The sequence below is a fragment of the Lithobates pipiens genome, unplaced genomic scaffold (genome assembly GCF_037356315.1).
Source record: "Lithobates pipiens isolate NorthernLeopardFrog02 unplaced genomic scaffold, aLitPip1_a1.2 Scaffold_23, whole genome shotgun sequence".
NCBI lineage: Eukaryota > Metazoa > Chordata > Amphibia > Anura > Ranidae > Lithobates > Lithobates pipiens.
The window spans coordinates 40,353,220-40,372,853 of NW_027507785.1; the positions used below are offsets into that span (position 1 = coordinate 40,353,220).

At 43.8% G+C, this 19,634-nt stretch overlaps 1 protein-coding gene across 1 annotated transcript in view; it reads right to left on the reverse strand.

Moving 5' to 3' along the window:
• Positions 1 to 12,569, reverse strand: part of LOC143927395 (kelch-like protein 35) — a 36,243-nt gene extending 23,674 nt beyond the window's left edge. Inside the window, exon 1 of the mRNA XM_077451447.1 lies at positions 12,373 to 12,569. Coding sequence (XP_077307573.1) covers positions 12,373 to 12,440 — 68 coding nt within the window. The 5' untranslated portion in view covers positions 12,441 to 12,569. The remainder of the gene's footprint in view (positions 1 to 12,372) is intronic.
• Positions 12,570 to 19,634: the final 7,065 nt, after the last annotated feature.

Genomic DNA, 19,634 nt, shown 5'->3' on the forward strand with positions numbered 1-19,634 from the left:
GAGACAGCTGCGGAACTTTGAAACCTTTTTCATCCCTTTTTCCATCTCAGTGCTGTTGATCTCCTGCAGCTTTTTTCAGCCACTTCATAGACCGGCTTCCTGAGAGTGGCTATGATGGGCCATGTAATGTCTGTTGGCCGGGCCACTTGTTGTCGCCACCAGGATTGTGTGTGACAAGGAGCAACTCAATTTAGAGACAGTTGTCACCCTATACCAAGAAGTGCGTGAACCTTCATGGTAGGATCACCTGGTATTCGTTTATACTACTGGTTATATGATATTTTAGGTTTAGGCGGTCCCGTACCTTAATTCACAGAATCACCAGGCATTTGTTTCTTTTTTATATATAAAGTAAAACCTTGGATTACGAGCGTAATTCCTTCCAGAAACATGCTTGTAATCCAAAGCACTCGTATATCAAAGCGAATTTCCCCATAAGAAATAATGAAAACTCAGATGATTTGTTCCGTAATTATTTATTCATAAGTCCTTCAGTTTATAGTCTATATAAAAAGATTCTAGCAATGTGATGTGTTCTGTAACCATAAAATGTCCATCCACAAATGGAAACCTCCACAAAGGGGATTAGAAGCAAAATCCAGCACAAGCTACAGAGTATAAAAGAGAAGAGAGGCGCCTCTAAGTGTAGCAATATGGTTACATTTAATGAAGGTACAACATTTAGCAACTCATATGGTTTATGATTAAAACAGTCACATGTAAGTATGCAGGCATCCGAGGTAAAGTTGTCCACATAGAGCAGTGATTCTCAACCAGGGTTCCGTGGAACCTTAGGGTTCCTCCAGAGGTTGCTAGGGATTCCTTCAGCATTGGGCCATTTCTGCCTCTCGGATAAGTTCCCACCGACACCATTGATCTTTTTAGCTATTTGTCAGGAGGTATTTCTTCCCAATGACCACAAGTGTAAGGACCATTCTTCCCACCGTCCATCACACTAATGTATCATGAGTTGTAGATTTCGAATTTTTAGCAGGGGGTTCCCTGAGACTGGAGAACTATTTCAAGGGTTCCTCTGTGTTGAAAGGGTTGAGAAAGGCTGACCTAGACCATCCTCCGCACTGCCGGCTCTCCCGCTGTCAGTCTGCAGTCATGAACAGGAAGACTACCCTGCAGTAGAGCGATCTGAAAGTGAGGCTTGAAGCGCTCATTGAGCACAGCGTGGAAGGGATGGCTTCGATAGTGGTGTGGAGGACGGTCTACATGGACATCTTTACCCCGGATACCTGCATACTTGCATGTGCCTGTTTTAATCATCATCCAAATGAGTTGCTAAATGTTGTACCTTCATTAAATGTAACCATATTGCTACACTTAGAGGCGCCTCTCTTCTCTTTTATACTCAGTTGTGACATGCTACCTGTATATCAAGACATCGCTTTTTTTAAATGTATTTAAAAATTCTGCTTGTCCAGTAAAACTCTCTCAAACCAAGGCCTTAAGCCGCGTACACACGGGCGGACTGTATGGCCTACTTAGTCCGTCATACAATCCGACAGACAGTCCGTCCTACTTTCGAATGAACGGACTTGACCACACACGGATGCACAAACAGTCCGTCGAAAGCTTGCGCGATGACGTGTAAGCACGTACGACGGGACTAGAAATAGGAAGTCGAATACACAGCAATGCACCCTTCCGCCGTGTAAATCCTTTCTGAGCATGCGCCATTCTTAGTCCATCGAACTAGCCTACCAACGAGCGGACTGTCCGCTGAAACCAAAGTACGACGGACAGTATTTCGAAAAATCCGAAATACTTAGTACGCCAGACTGCACGCTGAAAAAGTCAGCTGAAGCCCACACACGAGCGGACTGTCCGCTGAAATGTGTTTTCGACGGACTAAGTACTGTGTATATATATATATATATATATATATATATATATATATATATATATATATATATATTCATGTCCCTGTTTCTCATATTTTATTTTTACTGCCTACAAAAAAGGAGATCAGTTGTCAGTCATTGGCAGACAGGCAGGAAATGAATTTCCAGGTGTTTTCCTATTACATGATATTCCAGAGTTTCCTGCTTCTCTGTGAAATAGATTTGGACCTCACTGTCCTCATATTGTTTGTCCATTTTACTGTAACATGCGGGCCCTATGTATTAAAGTATTAGAGTGGATCCAGCAAAACTTGACTGCCTGTGTTTCGATCGGCCACACATCTAGTGACTGGCAGATGTTAAATGTCAACCAATAATAAACTGAGCGAGAAATTTCCCCCAATAGGGACACCGCAATGAAAAGCAATGCCTACAAGGTCGCAATCCTTCCTCACTATATCTAAAACAAAAACAAAAAAATTTGGTTGTAGATTTTTTCTTGTTTTCAATGTCTTTACACCATTAAAAAAAATATGAATTCACACCTGGGACATCCATAGTTTTCAACAGGGGCCCATATGACTGGGTGACAACAGAGGAAAACAAGTGGGGAGCAGTTGTCACCCTTTACCAGGAAGTGTCACATGGCAGGATTGCCAGGCACATAGTAGGATCATTTTTTTTTACTAAAGGCAAACAGAATGTGCACTTTAGAAGTGCAGGTGCACTCATTTTTCCCCAGAACTTATTGAATGTGGTGAAGCTCTGCGGATTTCTAATCCAATCATGTGCAAGCAAAAATGCATATTTTTTTAATAGTACTTTTACCTGATTTGGGTATTTTTCAGCTTCACCGCATTCACTCTGGGGAAATTAGGGTTGATTTACAAAGTGTAGTTGCCTCTGCCAGGGCTGGATTAACGTAGGGGCTATTGGAGCTGCAGCCCCAGGCCCCTACCTTAATATAGGCCCAGCCAACCAAAAAGAACAGACTTCTTATGGAAAGCAATGGGCCAACGGGAAGAGATCTCCACTGACAGGCCCTGCATTCCACATGCACTGCCTGGGCAGGGTGGTGGGATTGATAATGGGCACTACATGAGCAGTCCTAACAGAAGCCTGGGGCACGACAATGCAGGTCTCTTACAGAAGTCTGGGGCTTCCATAGTGTTAGGCCTGTGCAGCTGCACTCTTTCAGCTCAGAGTGCACGCCAATGCATGGCCCTTACAGAAACTTGGCAAATCAAATGCCAGGCTTCCCTAATGTTATGCCTGTACAGCTGCGCACTTTTGAGTTTGGGCGCATGCCAGCACAGGCTCCTGGAAAGCAGAAGGGTGACCAGTAAAGGGTCCACCAAAATCCTCAGTACCAAGCACATGATGCTCTTAATCCGGCTCTGGCCTCTGCAAGTGCAGTCCAGAGCTTAGTAAATGAGATAAAGCTTTACTTTAAAAGAGTACCCAATCACGTGCAAGGAAAATTTAACCGCTTCAGCCCCAGAAGATTTTACCCCCTTCCTGACTAGAGCACTTTTTGCGATTCGGCACTGCGTCGCTTTAACTGACAATTGCGCGGTCCTACAGCACTGCACCCAAACAAAATGGATGACCTTTTTCCCCCAAAAACTGAGCTGTCTTTTGGTGGTATTTGATCACCTCTGCAATTTTTATTTTTTGCGCTATAAACAAACAGAAAAAACATCAATTTTGAAAAAAACGCAATATTTTTTACTTTTTGCTATAATAACTATCCCCAAAAATATATATAAAAAATTTTTTTTTCCTCAGTTTAGGCCGATACTTCTACATATTTTTGGTAAAAAAAAATCACAATAAGCGTATATTGATTGGTTTGAGCAAACATTATAGCGTCTACAAAATAGGGGATAGTTTTATGGCATTTTTATTATAATATATTTTTTTTAACTAGTAATGGCGGCGATCTGCGATTTTTATCAGGACTGCGACAATCATGGCGGACACATCGGACACATTTTTGGGACCGTTATCATTTGTAAAGCGATCAGTGCTATAAAAATGCACTGATTACTGTAAAATTGTCACTGTCAGGGAAGGGGTTAACACTAGGGGGCGATCAAGGGGTTAATTGTGTTCCCTCAGTGTGTTGTAACTGTAACTGAAAGGGGGAGGGGACTGTCTAGGGGAGATGACAGATCGCTGTTCATACCTTGTATGAATGATCAGTCTCTTCTCCCCTCAGAGAACTGAAAACTGTGTTTACACACACAGATCCCGGTTCTCCGTGTCTCAACAGCGACCGCGGGAGCCTGACGGTGATAGCGACCACCGGGCACTCGCATCGGCTTCAGCGGCGCACGCCCCTAGTGGCCACAGAGCGAAGCGATGTTACATAACGTCGTTTCGCCCAGCCGCGCCATTCTGCCGCAGTAAAACTGCGGCGGCTGGTTGGTGAGTGGTTTAAAAACAGCATTTTTCCTTGCACGTGATTGGATGATGGAAGTCAGCAGAGCTTCTGCTCATTTACTAAGCTCTGGAGTAACTGCACTTGCAGAGTGCACAGACTATTTGCCTTTAGTAAATTAACCCCTAATTATTGCAATAAAATAAGAAAGCGAGACGAGCAATTGCTCTAAACGAACGTTCAAACAAAAATCTGTATGGCTGGCTCTACTCATCTGCCTGTTTATCAACAAGCTGCTTATCTCAGCGAATATTTGTATTTTCACAGCCATATGTGACATGTCATTGTTCCTATCTCAGACACATGTCCCCATTCCTGTCTGACGCCGGGCTCACACACGTGTTGTGTATTGCAGACAGATGTGGTTAGACGTGTTTGTGTGACCGGAGAGAAGCTGAGTCCTCTGAGGTTACAAGATGAGCCAACTCGCTGTCTGTCTTGAAGAAAAAGGGAAATGACTTTAGGTGAAATAGCGGTTATTTTCCGTGTCCTGTGGAGTTCACACAGAGGGGGATTTCTACAGATCTTCAGACATCACACAAACCACGTCTTTCCAGACGACCAGCCGGCGCCGCCGTACAATACTAGATTTGGGCCCTTGCACACCACCGCAGGTTAACGTATACGTAAACACTCTCCTTCTAAAACAACCTTTTCTGTTTAAGGGACAGTTCACACCACATGCAGTCCAGTGCGTTTTTTTTTCTGCATCAAAAACGCATGGAACGTAGGTTATATGGTTTTCAATGGCATCGTTTTAGAGCTGCACGATTAACCAATTCCCACCCCGGCTGCTGTTGCGCGCTGTGGAGGCGTGCATCAGTCTGTCAGTCAGTCTGACACACCGCTACCTCGATCTCGGTAAAGAGTCTCTGATGGAGGCTCTTTACCATGTGATCAGCCATGTCCAATCACGGCTGATCACGATGTAAACAGGAAGAGCCGTTGATCGGCTTTTCCACACTCGTGTCTGACAGACTTGAGTAGAGGAGAGCCGATCGGCTGCTCTCCTGACAGGGGGGTCTGTGCTGATTGTTTTTAGCGCAGCCCCTCCTCGGATGCCCACCCAGGACCATCAGGATGCTGCCAGGACCACCAGGGATGCCACCACACTGGACCACCAGGTGTGCCACCCTAGACCACCAGGGAAATGCCAATCAGTACCCAGGCAGCTGCCAATCAGTCCCCATGCCCAATACCTGCCAGTGCCATCAGTGATGACTATCAATGCCCTCTATCAGTGCCCAGCAGTGCCGCCTATCAGTGCCCAGCAGTGCCGCCTATCAGTGCCACTCATAAGTACCCATCAGTGCAGCCTTTCTGTGCCCATCAGTGCTGCCTATCAATGCCCATCAGTGCTGCATATCAGAGCCACTCATCAGTCCTGCATGCCAGTGCCCATCATCAGTGCCCGTCAGTGCCACCTCACTGGTGCCACCTCATCGGTGCCACCTTATCACTGCTAGCCAGTGCCGCCTAATCAGTGCCCATCAATGAAGGAGAAAACTTACTTATTTACAAAATTTTATAACAGAAACAAAAGAAAAACTATTTGTTTTCAAAATTTTAGGTCTTTTTTTATTTGTTTAGCAAAAAGTAAAAACCGCAGAGGTGATCAAATACCACCAAAAGAAAGCTCTATTTGTGGGAACAAAATGATAAAAATTCTGTTTGCGTACAGTGTAGCATGACCGCGCAATTGTCATTTAAACAGTGACAGCACTGAAAGCTGAAAATTGGCCTGGGCAGGAAGGGGGTGTAAGTGTCCTGTATTGAAGTAGTTAATCGTTAAGAATCGTTATCGCAATTTTTTTCCCGGTTGCGATCTTGGCAAAGTATTTCCTGTTTCTTTCGTTTTTTTCTCTCTGCTCTCATAAAGCCGACAGCCGTCAAAAGAAAGGGAAAAAAAAACAAAAAACGGGCAGTCTGTCAAGAATCACAACTTTCTTAGCAGTGGAACTTAAGTATAAACATTGTAACAATTTGTCCTTTAGCTCAAAGGACTATACACTTTGGTGTGTAAATAAGGAAGTTTAACCACTTAAACTGTTTTCTGACATTTGTTTCAAGTTAAAATCAGTTTTTTGCTTTGCTAGAAAATTACTTAGAACCCCCAAACATTATATACATATATATATATATATATATATATATATATATATATATATATATATATATATATATATATATATATATATATATATAAATATGTGTGTGTGTGTATATATATATATATATATATATATATATATATTTATTTATTTATTTATTTTGTGGAGACCCTAGAGAATAAAATGGTGGTTGTTGCAATATTTTATGTCACACAGTATTTGTGCAGCAGTCATTCAAATGCAATTTTTTGGGAAAAAATTACACTTTAATTAGTTAAAAAAAAAAAAAAAAAACAGTAAAGTTAGCCCAATTTTTTTTTGTATAATGTGAAAAAAAATTTACGCCGCAAGAATTTGCGATCTTTTTATTCTAAGCAAAAAAATTGTGATTCTCATTTTGGCCAGAATCGTGCAGCTCAACATAGTTTACAAAAGAGGAAGAGATGAGGGCGCTCTGGTGAGGCTGGGTGTCCAGTCCTTTGTAGAAATGGAGAGATGGCACTGAAGGCAGCACTTTGTAGAGAAGTAGTAGCTCTGGAGGGTCATAAAGGAAAGAGAAAGGTGCCTCTAAGTGCAGTGGTTAAAAGATTTATTACAGGGACATTGGGATTAAAAACACTTACAAGATAGTAAGAGGTCATATAATGATTAGTCCTCCTGCGGACAGGGCTGTCTTTAAGGCAGGGCAAAAGGGGAAGCTGCCCTGGGCCCTGTCATTGTTTTGGGGCCCAAAGCAGCTGCCTCATACTTGCCAACTATCCCAGTTTAAATTCCCTTGTCCCTTGAAGTTTTAGTCCCTTGCTATGTCCTGATATCTCAGTGTGAAGTGCAGCTACTAATGGTGCCCAGCGCTGCCCTATTGTTGTGTACAGATGACTCACCTACAGACCTGTGTTTACATGTAAATACCCAACATTCCTATGTAAATAGCAGCATTCATAGCTTCACCAAAAGACATAGATATGTAAATAAAGGCAGCATTCATATGGATATCATGCCCCCTGCAGTGAGCAGTATTACTGTACAGTAATCCCTAGCAACCAACCAACAAGCAGAAATCATGTAGTGTAACATCTAGCAACTAATCAGCGAGCTGTAATGTGTGCTGTAGCCTCTAGCAACCAGTCAGTAAGGGGTAATGATACACTGTAACCTCTGGCAACAAATTGCAATCGCTGCCTGATCTGATACAGTAAACTGATTTTAAGTCTAGCTGCTATTTATTGTATGTCTCAGAGCAGGCGGAGAGCAAAATTGTAAAATTGTATTGGGGGGGGGGGGCCAAGAACATGTTTTCCCAGGGTCCAATCATTATTAAAGACGGCCCTGCCTGCGGATCGCTGTAAACCTTGTCTGTCTGGGGGAGAGAGAGAGCCGTCCTGCAGCTGTCAGAGTCCCTGGTGATATGGATTTGGCGAGGAGGTGAAGATGTGATGAGGTCTGACGAAGGAGCTGCGCATGCTCTGAAACGCGTTACTGCCCATCACCTTCACCTGATGTTACAGCAGCCATTCCAGCTTAGTTCCAGAACCCGAGCCGCCTCATTGCATTTTCATATGCCTATGACCTCTTACTATCTTGTAAGTGTTTTTAATCCCACTGTGACTGTAATCATACCTACAAAATCGCACAGGCTAAACAATGATTTCTGATTGGCTGCCCTGGTTTCATGCTGTGATTTGCCCTATTGGGTCTAAAGCCCATTATTAGGAGCCTGCCAAAATCAATAATAGGCTGAAATATACAGCTGCTGTACACACCTCAGAGTGGTACTTACATAGTTACATAGTTAGTAAGATTGAATAAAGACACCAGTCCATCCAGTTCAACCTGAGTGAGTGTCTACAATTGTCCCTATCCCTGTACATTGCACACTCACATCAGCCCCTACCCTCAAGGAGCCCACAATCCAAGGTCCACATTCATATACTAGGGCCAATTTTGGACAGAAGCCAATTGGCCTACCTGCATGTCTTTGTAGTGTGGGAGGAAACCCACGCAGGCACAGGGAGAACATGTATACTCCAGGCAGGTAGTGTCGTGATTGGGATTCAAGCCAACGACCCTTCGTGCTGCTAGGTGAGAGTGCTACCCACTACACCACTGTGCCACCTTATAAGGCCATATGTGCCCAGGGACTTCTCCCCCACATTCACAATGTGCATCCCTGTATACATACGGACCTGTATGTGACTATCGCTTAGCTGTGTGCATGTATTTCAGTTTGTCATTGATTTTGACAGCCTGTTGGCAGCACTGCTGAACTGCACCCATTTTAAATTGCCTAGAGGCATGGAGCCAGCTATTATTGATCCATGGCTGTGATCTACGACTGCAGTTACCACAGTGATACCAGGGACATGTAGACCCTGTTCTGACCTTCGCCACAACATAAATCAACATCGCAGTGTCAGAATGGCGCACTCCACTGTTCTCATACAGGGGTTGATATACTAGAGGCAAATAGACTGTGCACTTTGCAAAGTGCAGTTGTTCCAGAGCTTTATAAATGAAGTGAAGCTTCTCTTTGCAAAGAATACCCAATCACATGCAAGGAAAATTTAAAAAAAAACATTTTTGCTTGCACGTGATTGGGTGATGGAAGTCAGCTTCTGCTCATTTACTAAGCTCTGGAGCAACTGCAACTTTGCAAAGTGCACAGACTATTTGCCTTTAGTAGTTCAACGCCTTAGCTGTTCAATAGTAATGTGGACTTCACTAAGGGAGAAATGTCCACATTGGCACAGCGGACCATCATCACTGACACCACTCAACTCAAAATAACACAGTAAAAATACTCAAAAGCAAAAGATGAAATGGGCATAAATCTGGTACATTTGGTGATTTGGTCATGTCTGACCAATTGTAGTGTATGAGAACCAATTCATTTTTGTATAGCATTGGGTTTCCAAGATGTTTCCAAGATGTTTTTGCTCCAAACAAATCGATCACTAAGGGGCCTGCTCAGTGTATAAGTATTCAACTGTATATATGCCCCAGCAATAAACCTCCTTTATTTGCTCCCTTTTGGTCTATTAAATACAATATCAGTTACGTTTGTTCAATAAGTGCAAACAAATACCCGCTGAGACTATCAGAAAGCGTATGAGCTGGTGACCTCTTGTGCTGTCTGCCTCTGCTGGCTGTTATCAGTTTGCATTGTTCCCAGCTATCCCAGTGAACTACAAAGCACCTCTACCCAATGTTAAAGCAGACCTTCAGTCATTTTTTCATCTTTCCAGCTATTAAATCTTTTGCCCTTGTTGTTTTACCTTTGAATTTTTTTTTTTGCCAGTAAATACCTTATATAGCCCACTTCTTGTCTGGTAAAAAGCCTGGGCTTATGACATAATGTGCAGCTCTCTCTCTCACTCTTGTGGGAGTTTGCCAGGAAGGGAGGGGGGATGAGTCACAAGAGGGCCAATGAGAGCCGCCGAGCTGGTAGTGTGCCTCTATGCGTCAATCCAGGAAGTGAACAGGCAGCAGCTTCAGCAGCTTCAGCTGCCCACAGTCAAAATGGCTGCAGCCAGACTCGGTGGAGGGAGATTTCTGCAGCATATTTGGCAAGTACAGAATCGCAATATATATAAAATAATATGCAAAGTGGTTGGAGGGAAGCTTCAGAATGGCAAAGATGTTTTTATTACAAATTATGTGAGCAGACAGCAGTTCTTCTTTAAGGAGAGGAGGAGGGTGTCCTTTGGTCCTGGACTGTCTCCTCCATTCTGTACAGTGAGTGTTGTCAGCAAAGGACAGGAAGTGTGTTACTGGCAGGATCTCCAGATGAAAATAAAGATGGAATAAAGATCTCCAGATGAAAATAAAGATGGAATAAAGATCTCCAGATGAATATAAGGGGAGAAAAAACAAAACAAATGCAGCCACCACATCTAAGGGCTGGTAAAATGCGCTAGATCTATTTTTTTATTTATTTTTTGTCTGTGTTTTGAAACACTGAGATGTTCAGTCAAAACAATTGTGCATGTTTATGTAAAAGAGCTATCAGAGGACAGATCGTCTGATCACCATGTTATTTCTATGGCAAGCCTTAGAGATACCCACAAACATGAAAGAGAAGACCTTAAACCAACTAAACCAAGCGTTCATGTTTATAGAAGTGCTTCCAAGACAGAGGCTGAAGGAAGATTGCATAAATCTGCAAATGCAACTGGTTTATTATCTACTTTCAGACATGAAGTGACAAAAAGAAAGAACGAAATAAAGACTGTAGAATGTGTGAATATATTATCATAAAGTGAATAATATTATAATGTAATAATATAAGAAAGGAACGAAGAAAGAGAGAAAGAAGAGATGAGAGAAAGAGAGAAAGAAGAGATGAGAGAAAGAGAGAAAGAAGAGATGAGAGAAAGAAAGAAAGAAGAGACGAGAGAAAGAGAGAATGAAGAGATGAGAGAAAGAAAAGACGAGAGAAAGAGAGAAAGAAGAGATGAGAGAAAGAGAAAGAAGAGATGAGAGAAAGAAAGAAAGAAGAGACGAGAGAAAGAGAGAATGAAGAGATGAGAGAAAGAAAAGACGAGAGAAAGAGAGAAAGAAGAGATGAGAGAAAGAAAAGACGAGAGAAAGAAGAGACGAGAGAAAGAAGAGACGAGAGAAAGAAGAGACGAGAGAAAGAGAGAAAGAAGAGATGAGAGAAAGAAAGAAAGAAAGAAAGAAAGAAGAGATGAGAGAAAGAAGAGACGAGAGAAAGAGAGAATGAAGAGATGAGAGAAAGAGAGAAAGAAGAGATGAGAGAAAGAGAGTATGAAGAGATAAGAGAAAGAAGAGATGAGAGAAAGAAGAGATGAGAGAAAGAAGAGACGAGAGAAAGAGAGAATGAAGAGATGAGAGAAAGAAGAGACGAGAGAAAGAAGAAACGAGAGAAAGAGAGAAAGAAGAGATGAGAGAAAGAGACAAAGAAGAGATGAGAGAAAGAGAGAATGCAGAGATGAGAGAAAGAAGAGAGGAGAGAAAGAGAGAATGAAGAGATGAGAGAAAGAAGAGACGAGAGAAAGAGAGAATGAAGAGATGAGAGAAAGAAGAGATGAGAGAAAGAAGAGATGAGAGAAAGAGAAAGAAAACAAGAAAGAAGGAAAGAAAGAGAATATATGTCAATATATTATCATGAAGTGAATAAAATTATCATGTAATAATAAAAGTAAGGAATGAAGAAACGAGATAAAGAAGAGATGAGAGAAAGAAGAAGAGATTAGAGAAAGAAAGAGAGAAAAAGAAAGAAAGCATGAATGGAGTTGATTTATTAAAACTGGAGAGTGATAAATCTTGTGCAGCTGTGCACAGAAACCAATCAGCTTCCAGGTTTTTTTGTCAAAGCATAATTGAAAAAGCTGAAGTTAGAAGCTGATTGGTTACCAGTCACAGCTGTGCTAAATTTTGTCATCTTCAATTTTAGTAAATCAACCCCATTGGGGTTATTTATCACTATGAAACTAAATAATATCTTTCATGTAAAATGACAAGATATAAAAGTAGAAAGAAAAAAAAAAAAAGAAACAAAGGAACAGAAGAGAGAAAGAAAGGAAAGGAAAGAAAAAAAGGAAAAGTGTACTGTATAATGTAAATATATAGGTTAATAATATCATTATTGTAATACTACAAGATATAAAAAAATATATTTGAACTACTATAACTAACCAACTAACATAATACAATAGATAGATAGATGGGAAATATAGGTAGGTTAAAATATAGATAGATAAAACAAGAAACAAAGAAAATTAAGAATAGGTCACATATTATCAATATAAAAATAAATAATACCAATATAAATATATAATAATGTATGACATAAAAATATAAGTAAATATAAATACAATAGATGGAGATAGATAGATAGATAGATAGATAGACAGACCCCAATCCTGACACAAAGCCCAGGAATCGCAGGCTGTCTGCCCCGGTGTGATGCACAAAGACACAATGAGTCGGTGACATGTCCCATTACCTGGGTTGGGGGGGTCGGGCTGGCTCGGCGTCTCTCATGCTGTCGCGGTGTAGTCGGTGGAGTACCATGCACCTGTATTTGTAGTGGATATGCAGGGCGGTCCAGGGAGGTGACACTTCCAGAGAAAACAATTATCTGTTCTTCCTGCTGAGGATAATGTATTGTGTCTCAGCTGTGTACAGTGTATGTAATGTGTGTGCGGGGGAGGAGGAGGAGGAGTTGGCCCAGTCCTACACAAAGAAGGGGGGGGGTTCCCCTCCCCAGGGCTCAGGCTGCTTTACATACACGTGATTGTGGGGGAACCCTAACTCTGTCCCCGCACAGATAAATCCAGCTCAGAGTACACCGTGGAGGTTGTTTTCTAAAACCGGAGAGTGAAAAATCTGGTGCAGCTCTGCATAGAAACCAATCAGCTTCCAGGTTTTATTGTCAATTATAAAGTGACTATAAAGTCTCAGTTTTTTTTTTTTTTTTTTTTTAAAACATGTTATAGTTACATAGTAAAATAAAAGCAAAGAATTTCCAAGCTCAACTTACCAACCAGCCTGCAACCAACCGAATTAACCTGTCTAACAGTATGCGTTAAAAACAGGGGTTTAGTTGCACACATTTGCAAATACATGCATAAGCTGCAGGCAATGGCGAGGCACCCTGTATCCTGCAGACCCTAAGGCCCCATGTACACGGGTCGCTGATAAACGTGCGTTCAGAGGCAGTTGGACGCTTTTTTCAACTGCCCCCGAACCCATTCAATGTTATCCTATGTGACCATGTACACAGTCTCGTTTATTGCCGTTTTTTTGCAGTTGTGTTCAACAGCGTTTCTTTGTAAGCAAAAAATGGGTTCAGACGCAGAAGATTTCCAAGTTTCAGACGCCAAACGTGTCTAAACGCGGGTACCCGCGTTTAGACGCGTTTTAGTTTATAAGCGTTTTTAACCACATGCCAACCAGCGCACACCGATATACGTCAGCAGAATGGCACGGACAGACAAATGGGCGTACAGGTACGTCCCTTTAAATTTGCCGCCATGCTATCACGTGTGTGCCGTCGGCGGCGCACACACACGCCGGTGAAGCAACCACGCACGGCGGTCGGGGTCCTCCATGAGTCCAATCGCAGGTCCCGCGGACTCGATCGCCGTGGGGGTACCCGCGATCGTCTCTAATGTAAACAAGCATCTCCCCGTTCTGCCTAGGGACAGTGTCACTGATCTCTGCTCCCTGTGATTGTATCATACACAGCCACGCCCACCCACAGTTAGAAACAGTCCCCAGGGCTCACTTAACCCCTACACTGCCACCTAGTGGTTAACCCCTTCACTGCCAGTGTCATTTACACAGGAATCAGTGCATTTGTATAGCACTGATCGCTGTATAAATGACAATGGTCCCAAAAATGTGTCAAAATTGTCCGATGTGTCCGCCATAATGTCACAGTCACGATAAAAAACGCTGATCGCTGCCATTACTAGAAAAAAAGAATATTAATAAAAATGCCATAAATCTATCCCCTATTTTGTAAACGCTATAACTTTTGAGCAAACCAATCAATATTCGGTTATTGCAATTTTTTTACCAAAAATATGTAGAAGAATACGTATCGGCCTAAACTGAGGAAAAAAATCGTTTTTTTGATATATTTTTGGGGGATATTTATTATAGCAAAATGTAAAAAATAATGCGTTTTTTTTTTTCAAAATTTACGCTATTTTTTTGTTTATAACGCAAAAAATAAAAACCGCAGGGGTGATCAAATACCACCAAAAGAAAGGACGTAAATTTTGTTTCGGGAGCCACGCCGCACGACTGCGCAATTGTCAGTTAAAGCGACCAAAGTGTTCTGGTCTTTGGCCTGCAAAATGGTCCAGGGCTGAAGTGGTTAAAGATACCCTATATTTTAGACCTGAAAAGACAAAAATATGATGGAAAACAATGAAAAACATAAAAAAAATAGTTAAAAATGTTTTAATTACTAGCGATGATTCATAGAATATATATATAGTCGTAGTTTTTCAAGTAGGAGGTCAAATGTGGCAATGGACATGCTTGTGAAATGAAAAAAAATGTGTCGGAGTAGGTACGCAGCTGTACGTACATGTTTACAAAATATCCTGCTGACATTCCCTGCGCAATCAAAGGATGGGTCCAATAGCAATAAACTCTGACTATGGACCTCTCACAAATTTTTTACATTGTTCTAGCCTCATCAAGAGCCATGTCAGTAGCATTTCCTCACATATGCTCATTATCCATTGAAAAAAAAAAGCACTATGGGAACAGAGGACACTATAGGGGCAGAGAACAGAGGACACTATGGGGGCAGAGGATACTGTAGGGACAGAGGACAGAGGACACTATAGGAGCAGAGGACACTATGGGGGGGCAGAGGGAACTATGGAGGCAGAGGACACTGTAGGGACAGAGGACAGAGGACCCTATGGGGGCAGAGGACACTGTAGGGGCAGAGGACAGAGGACACTATGGGGGCAGAGGACACTGTAGGGACAGAGGACACTATGGGGGCAGAGGACAGAGGACACTATGGGGAGATAGGACATTACAGGGGCAGAGGACAGAAGGCACTATAGGGGTAGAGGACACTATGGGGGCAGAGGAAAGAAGGCACTATAGGGGTAGAGGACACTATGGGGCAGAGGACACTATGGGGTACAGAGGACATTATGAGTGGCAGAGGACACTATGGGGGCAAAGGACAGAGGACACTATGGGGCAGAGGAAACTATGGAGGCAGAGGACAGAATGGCGGCAGAGGACCCTATGGGGGCAGAGGACAGAGGACACTATGGGGGCAGAGGACACTATGGGGACAGAGAACAGAGGTCAATGGGAGGGGGGGCAGAAGACAGAAGACACTATGGGGCACAGGACAGAGGACACTATGGGGCAGAGGACAGAGAGGGGGCAGAGGACAGAGAGGGGGCAGAGGACAGAGAGGGGGCAGAGGACTCTATGGGAACAGAGGACACTGTGGGGGCAGAAGACACTGGGAGGGGGCAGAGGACACTATGGGGCAGAGGACACTATGGAGGCAGAGGGCTTTATGGGGGCAGAGAACACTATGGAGGTAGAGGAGAGGACACTATGGGGGCAGAGGACAGAGGACACTATGGGAGCAGAGGACAGAGGACACTATGGGTGCATTGAATACTATGGGGGCAGAGGACAGAGGACACTATGGAGGCAGAGGGAACTATGGGGGGGAGGGGACACTAGAGTGGGGGGGGGTGCAGGGACAGAGGACACTGCTTTGGGGGGCAAAGGAAACTTGCTTTGGGGGATGGGGAAGAGGACACTATGTGAGTGATGGGAAGGGGGACAGAGGACACTGCAATGGGGGGCACCCTTTTAGGGACCCCATCATCGCTGGGGACAGGGACCCCATCACCCCTGGGGACAGGGACCCCTTCTTACTTGGAGACAGGGACCCCATCTCACCTGGGGACAGGGTCCCCATCTCCCCTGGGGACAGGGACTTCTTCTCACTTGGAGACAGGAACCCCATCTCCAGACCATGCTGGCTGGCAGGGCTGACGTCAGCCACCCTTGGGTGCCAGGATGGGGGAGGGGGCAGTAAAATCCGAATCCCCAGCCACATGCTCCCTGGGGAGGTGAAGGTGAACTGGCTTTGTATTAGTGAAGCACCTTAAAATGAAGTAAATATGTACTGTTATTATTACTGTGTTAGGATTATTATTATCTTCATTTATTAGCCGGTAAATGCGTCCCCCCATGCATTCACATACATTGAATCCGGCCCTTAAGTGGAAAAAGGTTGCTGAACCCTGCGCTAGATCGTTTATGAATAAATGAAAAAGGATTGGTCTGAGGACAGAACCCTGGGGGACCCCACTTTCCACACTGGACCTTGAGTACTCCCCATTTATTACCACCCTCTGAACAGCACTTGGGTACTCACAATTAGGGATGAGCCGAACACCCCCCGGTTCGGTTTGCACCAGAACTTGCGAACGACCCCCGCGTTCGGTACGAACGTTAGAACCCCATTGAAGTCTATGGGACTCGAACGTTCGAATTGGAAAGTGCTAATTTTAACGGCTAATATGCAAGATAGTGTCCTAAAAAGGGTTTGGCGACCTGCCTCCTGCCTCAGGGGACATGGGTCACTGCAAAAAAAAGTTTTAAAAACTACCGTTTTGGCGGGAGCACTGATTTTAATGACGATTAAAGTGAAAAAAAAAAGTGAAATATTCCTTTAAATATGGTGCCTGGTGGGTGTCTGTAGTATGCCTGTGAAGTGCCACGTGTTTCCCGTGTTTAGAACAGTCCCTGCACAAAATGACATTAAACGGAAATAACACCATTTAAAACTGCTTGCGGTTTTAATGTTATATCTGGTTCCTGCAATATGGTTGAAAATCATTCAGAAAAATGGCATGGGTAGCCCTCCCTGCCCATTACCAGCCTATTTGGGTCTTGTACACATATTAAGGGGAACCCCGTACCCATATTAAAAAAAGGAAATGCGTGTGGCCCCCAGGCCCTATATACTCAGAACAGCAGTATACAGGCGGTGCAAACAAGACAGGGACTGTGTAGGTTTGTTGTGTTAAGTTGAATCTGTTTGTCATTTTCAACCGGTACATTTTTAAAGTGTAGCTCCAGTCAAAAAAAATATCTGTAAGCTTTTTGGAAAACATAGGGAAGGGTTATCACCCCTGTATAATTTGTTTTGTCGTCCATCTTTTTTCATCTAACTTGCTGCTGTCTCCTTGCGTTTGCAAGTAGGAGATGTTTGTAAGTTGGATGTTTGAAAGTAGGGGCCTGCCCTATATTATAGCGGTATGTACTGGGTACAGAGCACGCAGACAGCACGCACTATCTCCTAACACTACTAACTGCAAGCTCTATTATTAACCACTTGTTAGCCCAATGTTTGCATAAAGTGAAAGATGAAGTTATGCTGAGTAAATAGATATCAAACATGTCACTCTTCAAAATTGCACATGCCCGTGGAATGGCGCCAAACGTCGCTACTTAAAAAATCCCCATAGGCGACGCTTTAAATATTTTTTTACTGGTTACATGTTTTGAGTTGCAGAGGAGGTCTAGGACTAGAATTATTGCTCTCGCTCTAACATTCTCGGCGATACCTCACATGTGTGGCACATGCGAGCACATGGGGACATGGGCGCTTTAATTTTTATTTTATTTTTTTATTGTTCATTTTACTTTATTTATTTTAGTTTGACATTTTTTTTCCCAAAAATATATTTTTGATCACTTTTATTCCTATTACAAGAAATGTAAACATCCCTTGTAATAGAAATATGGGGTGACAGGTCCTCTTTACAGTGAAATCTGGGGGGTCAATATGACCCCGCATCTCACCTCTAGGCTGGGAAGCCTGAAATAAAAAATAAAAAAAAGATTCTGGCTTTGATTGTACTGGCGAGTTGGTAGAAGCACCGGAGGGCGGTGAGGGGTGGGGGGCGTCTATGGCTGGGTATTTCAGGGTATCACCGAGTATGGCTGGGTATCTCTGAGTATGGCTGGGTATGGCAATTTATGGCAGGGTATTACAGAGTATTGGCGGGGTATTGGCGGGGTACTACAGAGTAATAGCAGGGTACTGCAGAGTATTGGGGGTGCTGCAGAGTAATGGCGGGTACTGCAGAGTATTGGGGGGTACTGCAGAGTAATGGGGGTTACTGCAGAGTAATGGGGGGTACTGCAGAGTAATGGCGGGGTACTGCACTGCAGAGTAATGGCAGGGTACTGCACTGCAGAGTAATGGCGGGGTACTGCAGAGTAATGGCGGGGTACTGCAGAGTAATGGCAGGGTACTGCAGAGTATGCACTGGTATTGCAGAGTATTGGCAGGGAATTGAGGGGTTAAATTCGGTGAGCAGCGATGTGGGCACTGCAGATGCAGCCCACATCGCTGCTGACACCGATCTCTTTCCCCTCCGCTGTACCGATCGGTACAGAAAGGGGAGGGAGGAACAGGCGTCATAACATGACGCCGGTTTGTTTCCAAGTGATCACTCCGTCATTTGACGGAGCAATCACGTGGTAAACGGCCGCTATGAGCGGCCGTTTACCGTGATGCGCCGGGTCCTATGGACCCGGCGGTCACGGATGCTCTCGAGTGCGCACACCTCAGGGCACGCGAGAGCAGAATTCTGGGAGGCCGTTAATTAACGGCCTCTCTGAGTTAAACAACCGCCCTGAAGCCGTTAATCGGCAATGGGCAGTTGTTAAGTGGTTAAAGCTAGATCACTAGCTATATAGGTGAGGTGAATATAGTGGTGTATACTGCAGTCAGGGCACAGACAACAACCACTACACAGCAGCAAGATAGGAAATCAGCCAAAAACGATTGGTGTGTACTGTGTTGAAGGTACACAGAACACCCACTGCTTCAGATGCAAAGTAACACACTACAGGAGGCCGCCTTAAAGGCGGCCTTATATAGTGTGGGGCGTGCACTACACAGCCTGAGCTATGATTGGCCACAGGCAGGATGCCTGTGGCCAATCATGGCTCTCCTCGCTGCCGGCGCTGCGATTGGCCAAGCATGCGGGGTCACAGTGCATGCTTGGCCAATCATCGGGCAGCAATGCACTGCGCCAACGCAGTGCATTGTGGTCCGCGCGCGCGTCACTCTAATTTTGACGCGAACGGCCAAAACGTTCGGAATTCGCCGAACGCACGAACAGCCAATGTTCGAGTCGAACGTACGTTCGACTCGAACACGAAGCTCATCCCTACTCACAATACACAGGTACTCACAATACTCTGTCGGTAAGTTTTTTATTATTTGTGTCTCTCGGTGTGGCTATTGTAATCAGACACTTGCAGCCGTCAGTTAGTAACCTTCAGTCCCATTACCCGCCTTGCCCCTGGCACTGACACCCCATGCTTTGCCCCTAAGCCTCAGAACCGCGTGTGCACGAAAAACAGACAACAATTACATTACCCAAAATTATCAACTCTTTAACTTTCTTTACAGCTCCTCAGTTTAGAATTACCTATGAATAAATCACAGACGTGGGATTATTGCTCTCATTCTGGCATGTACCGCGATACCCGATATGTGCTGCGTATTCATCTACTTACATGCAATGGATGCATAATGGACATTAATTGGGACTTTTAACGAAGCTATGGCCTGGTAAGGTCATGTGTTTCCATCCCACGGGACTTTAAATGAAACCATGGCCTGGTAGGTCATGCGTTTCCATCCCTATTGTATTAAAAAAAAGGGGGGAACAAGGG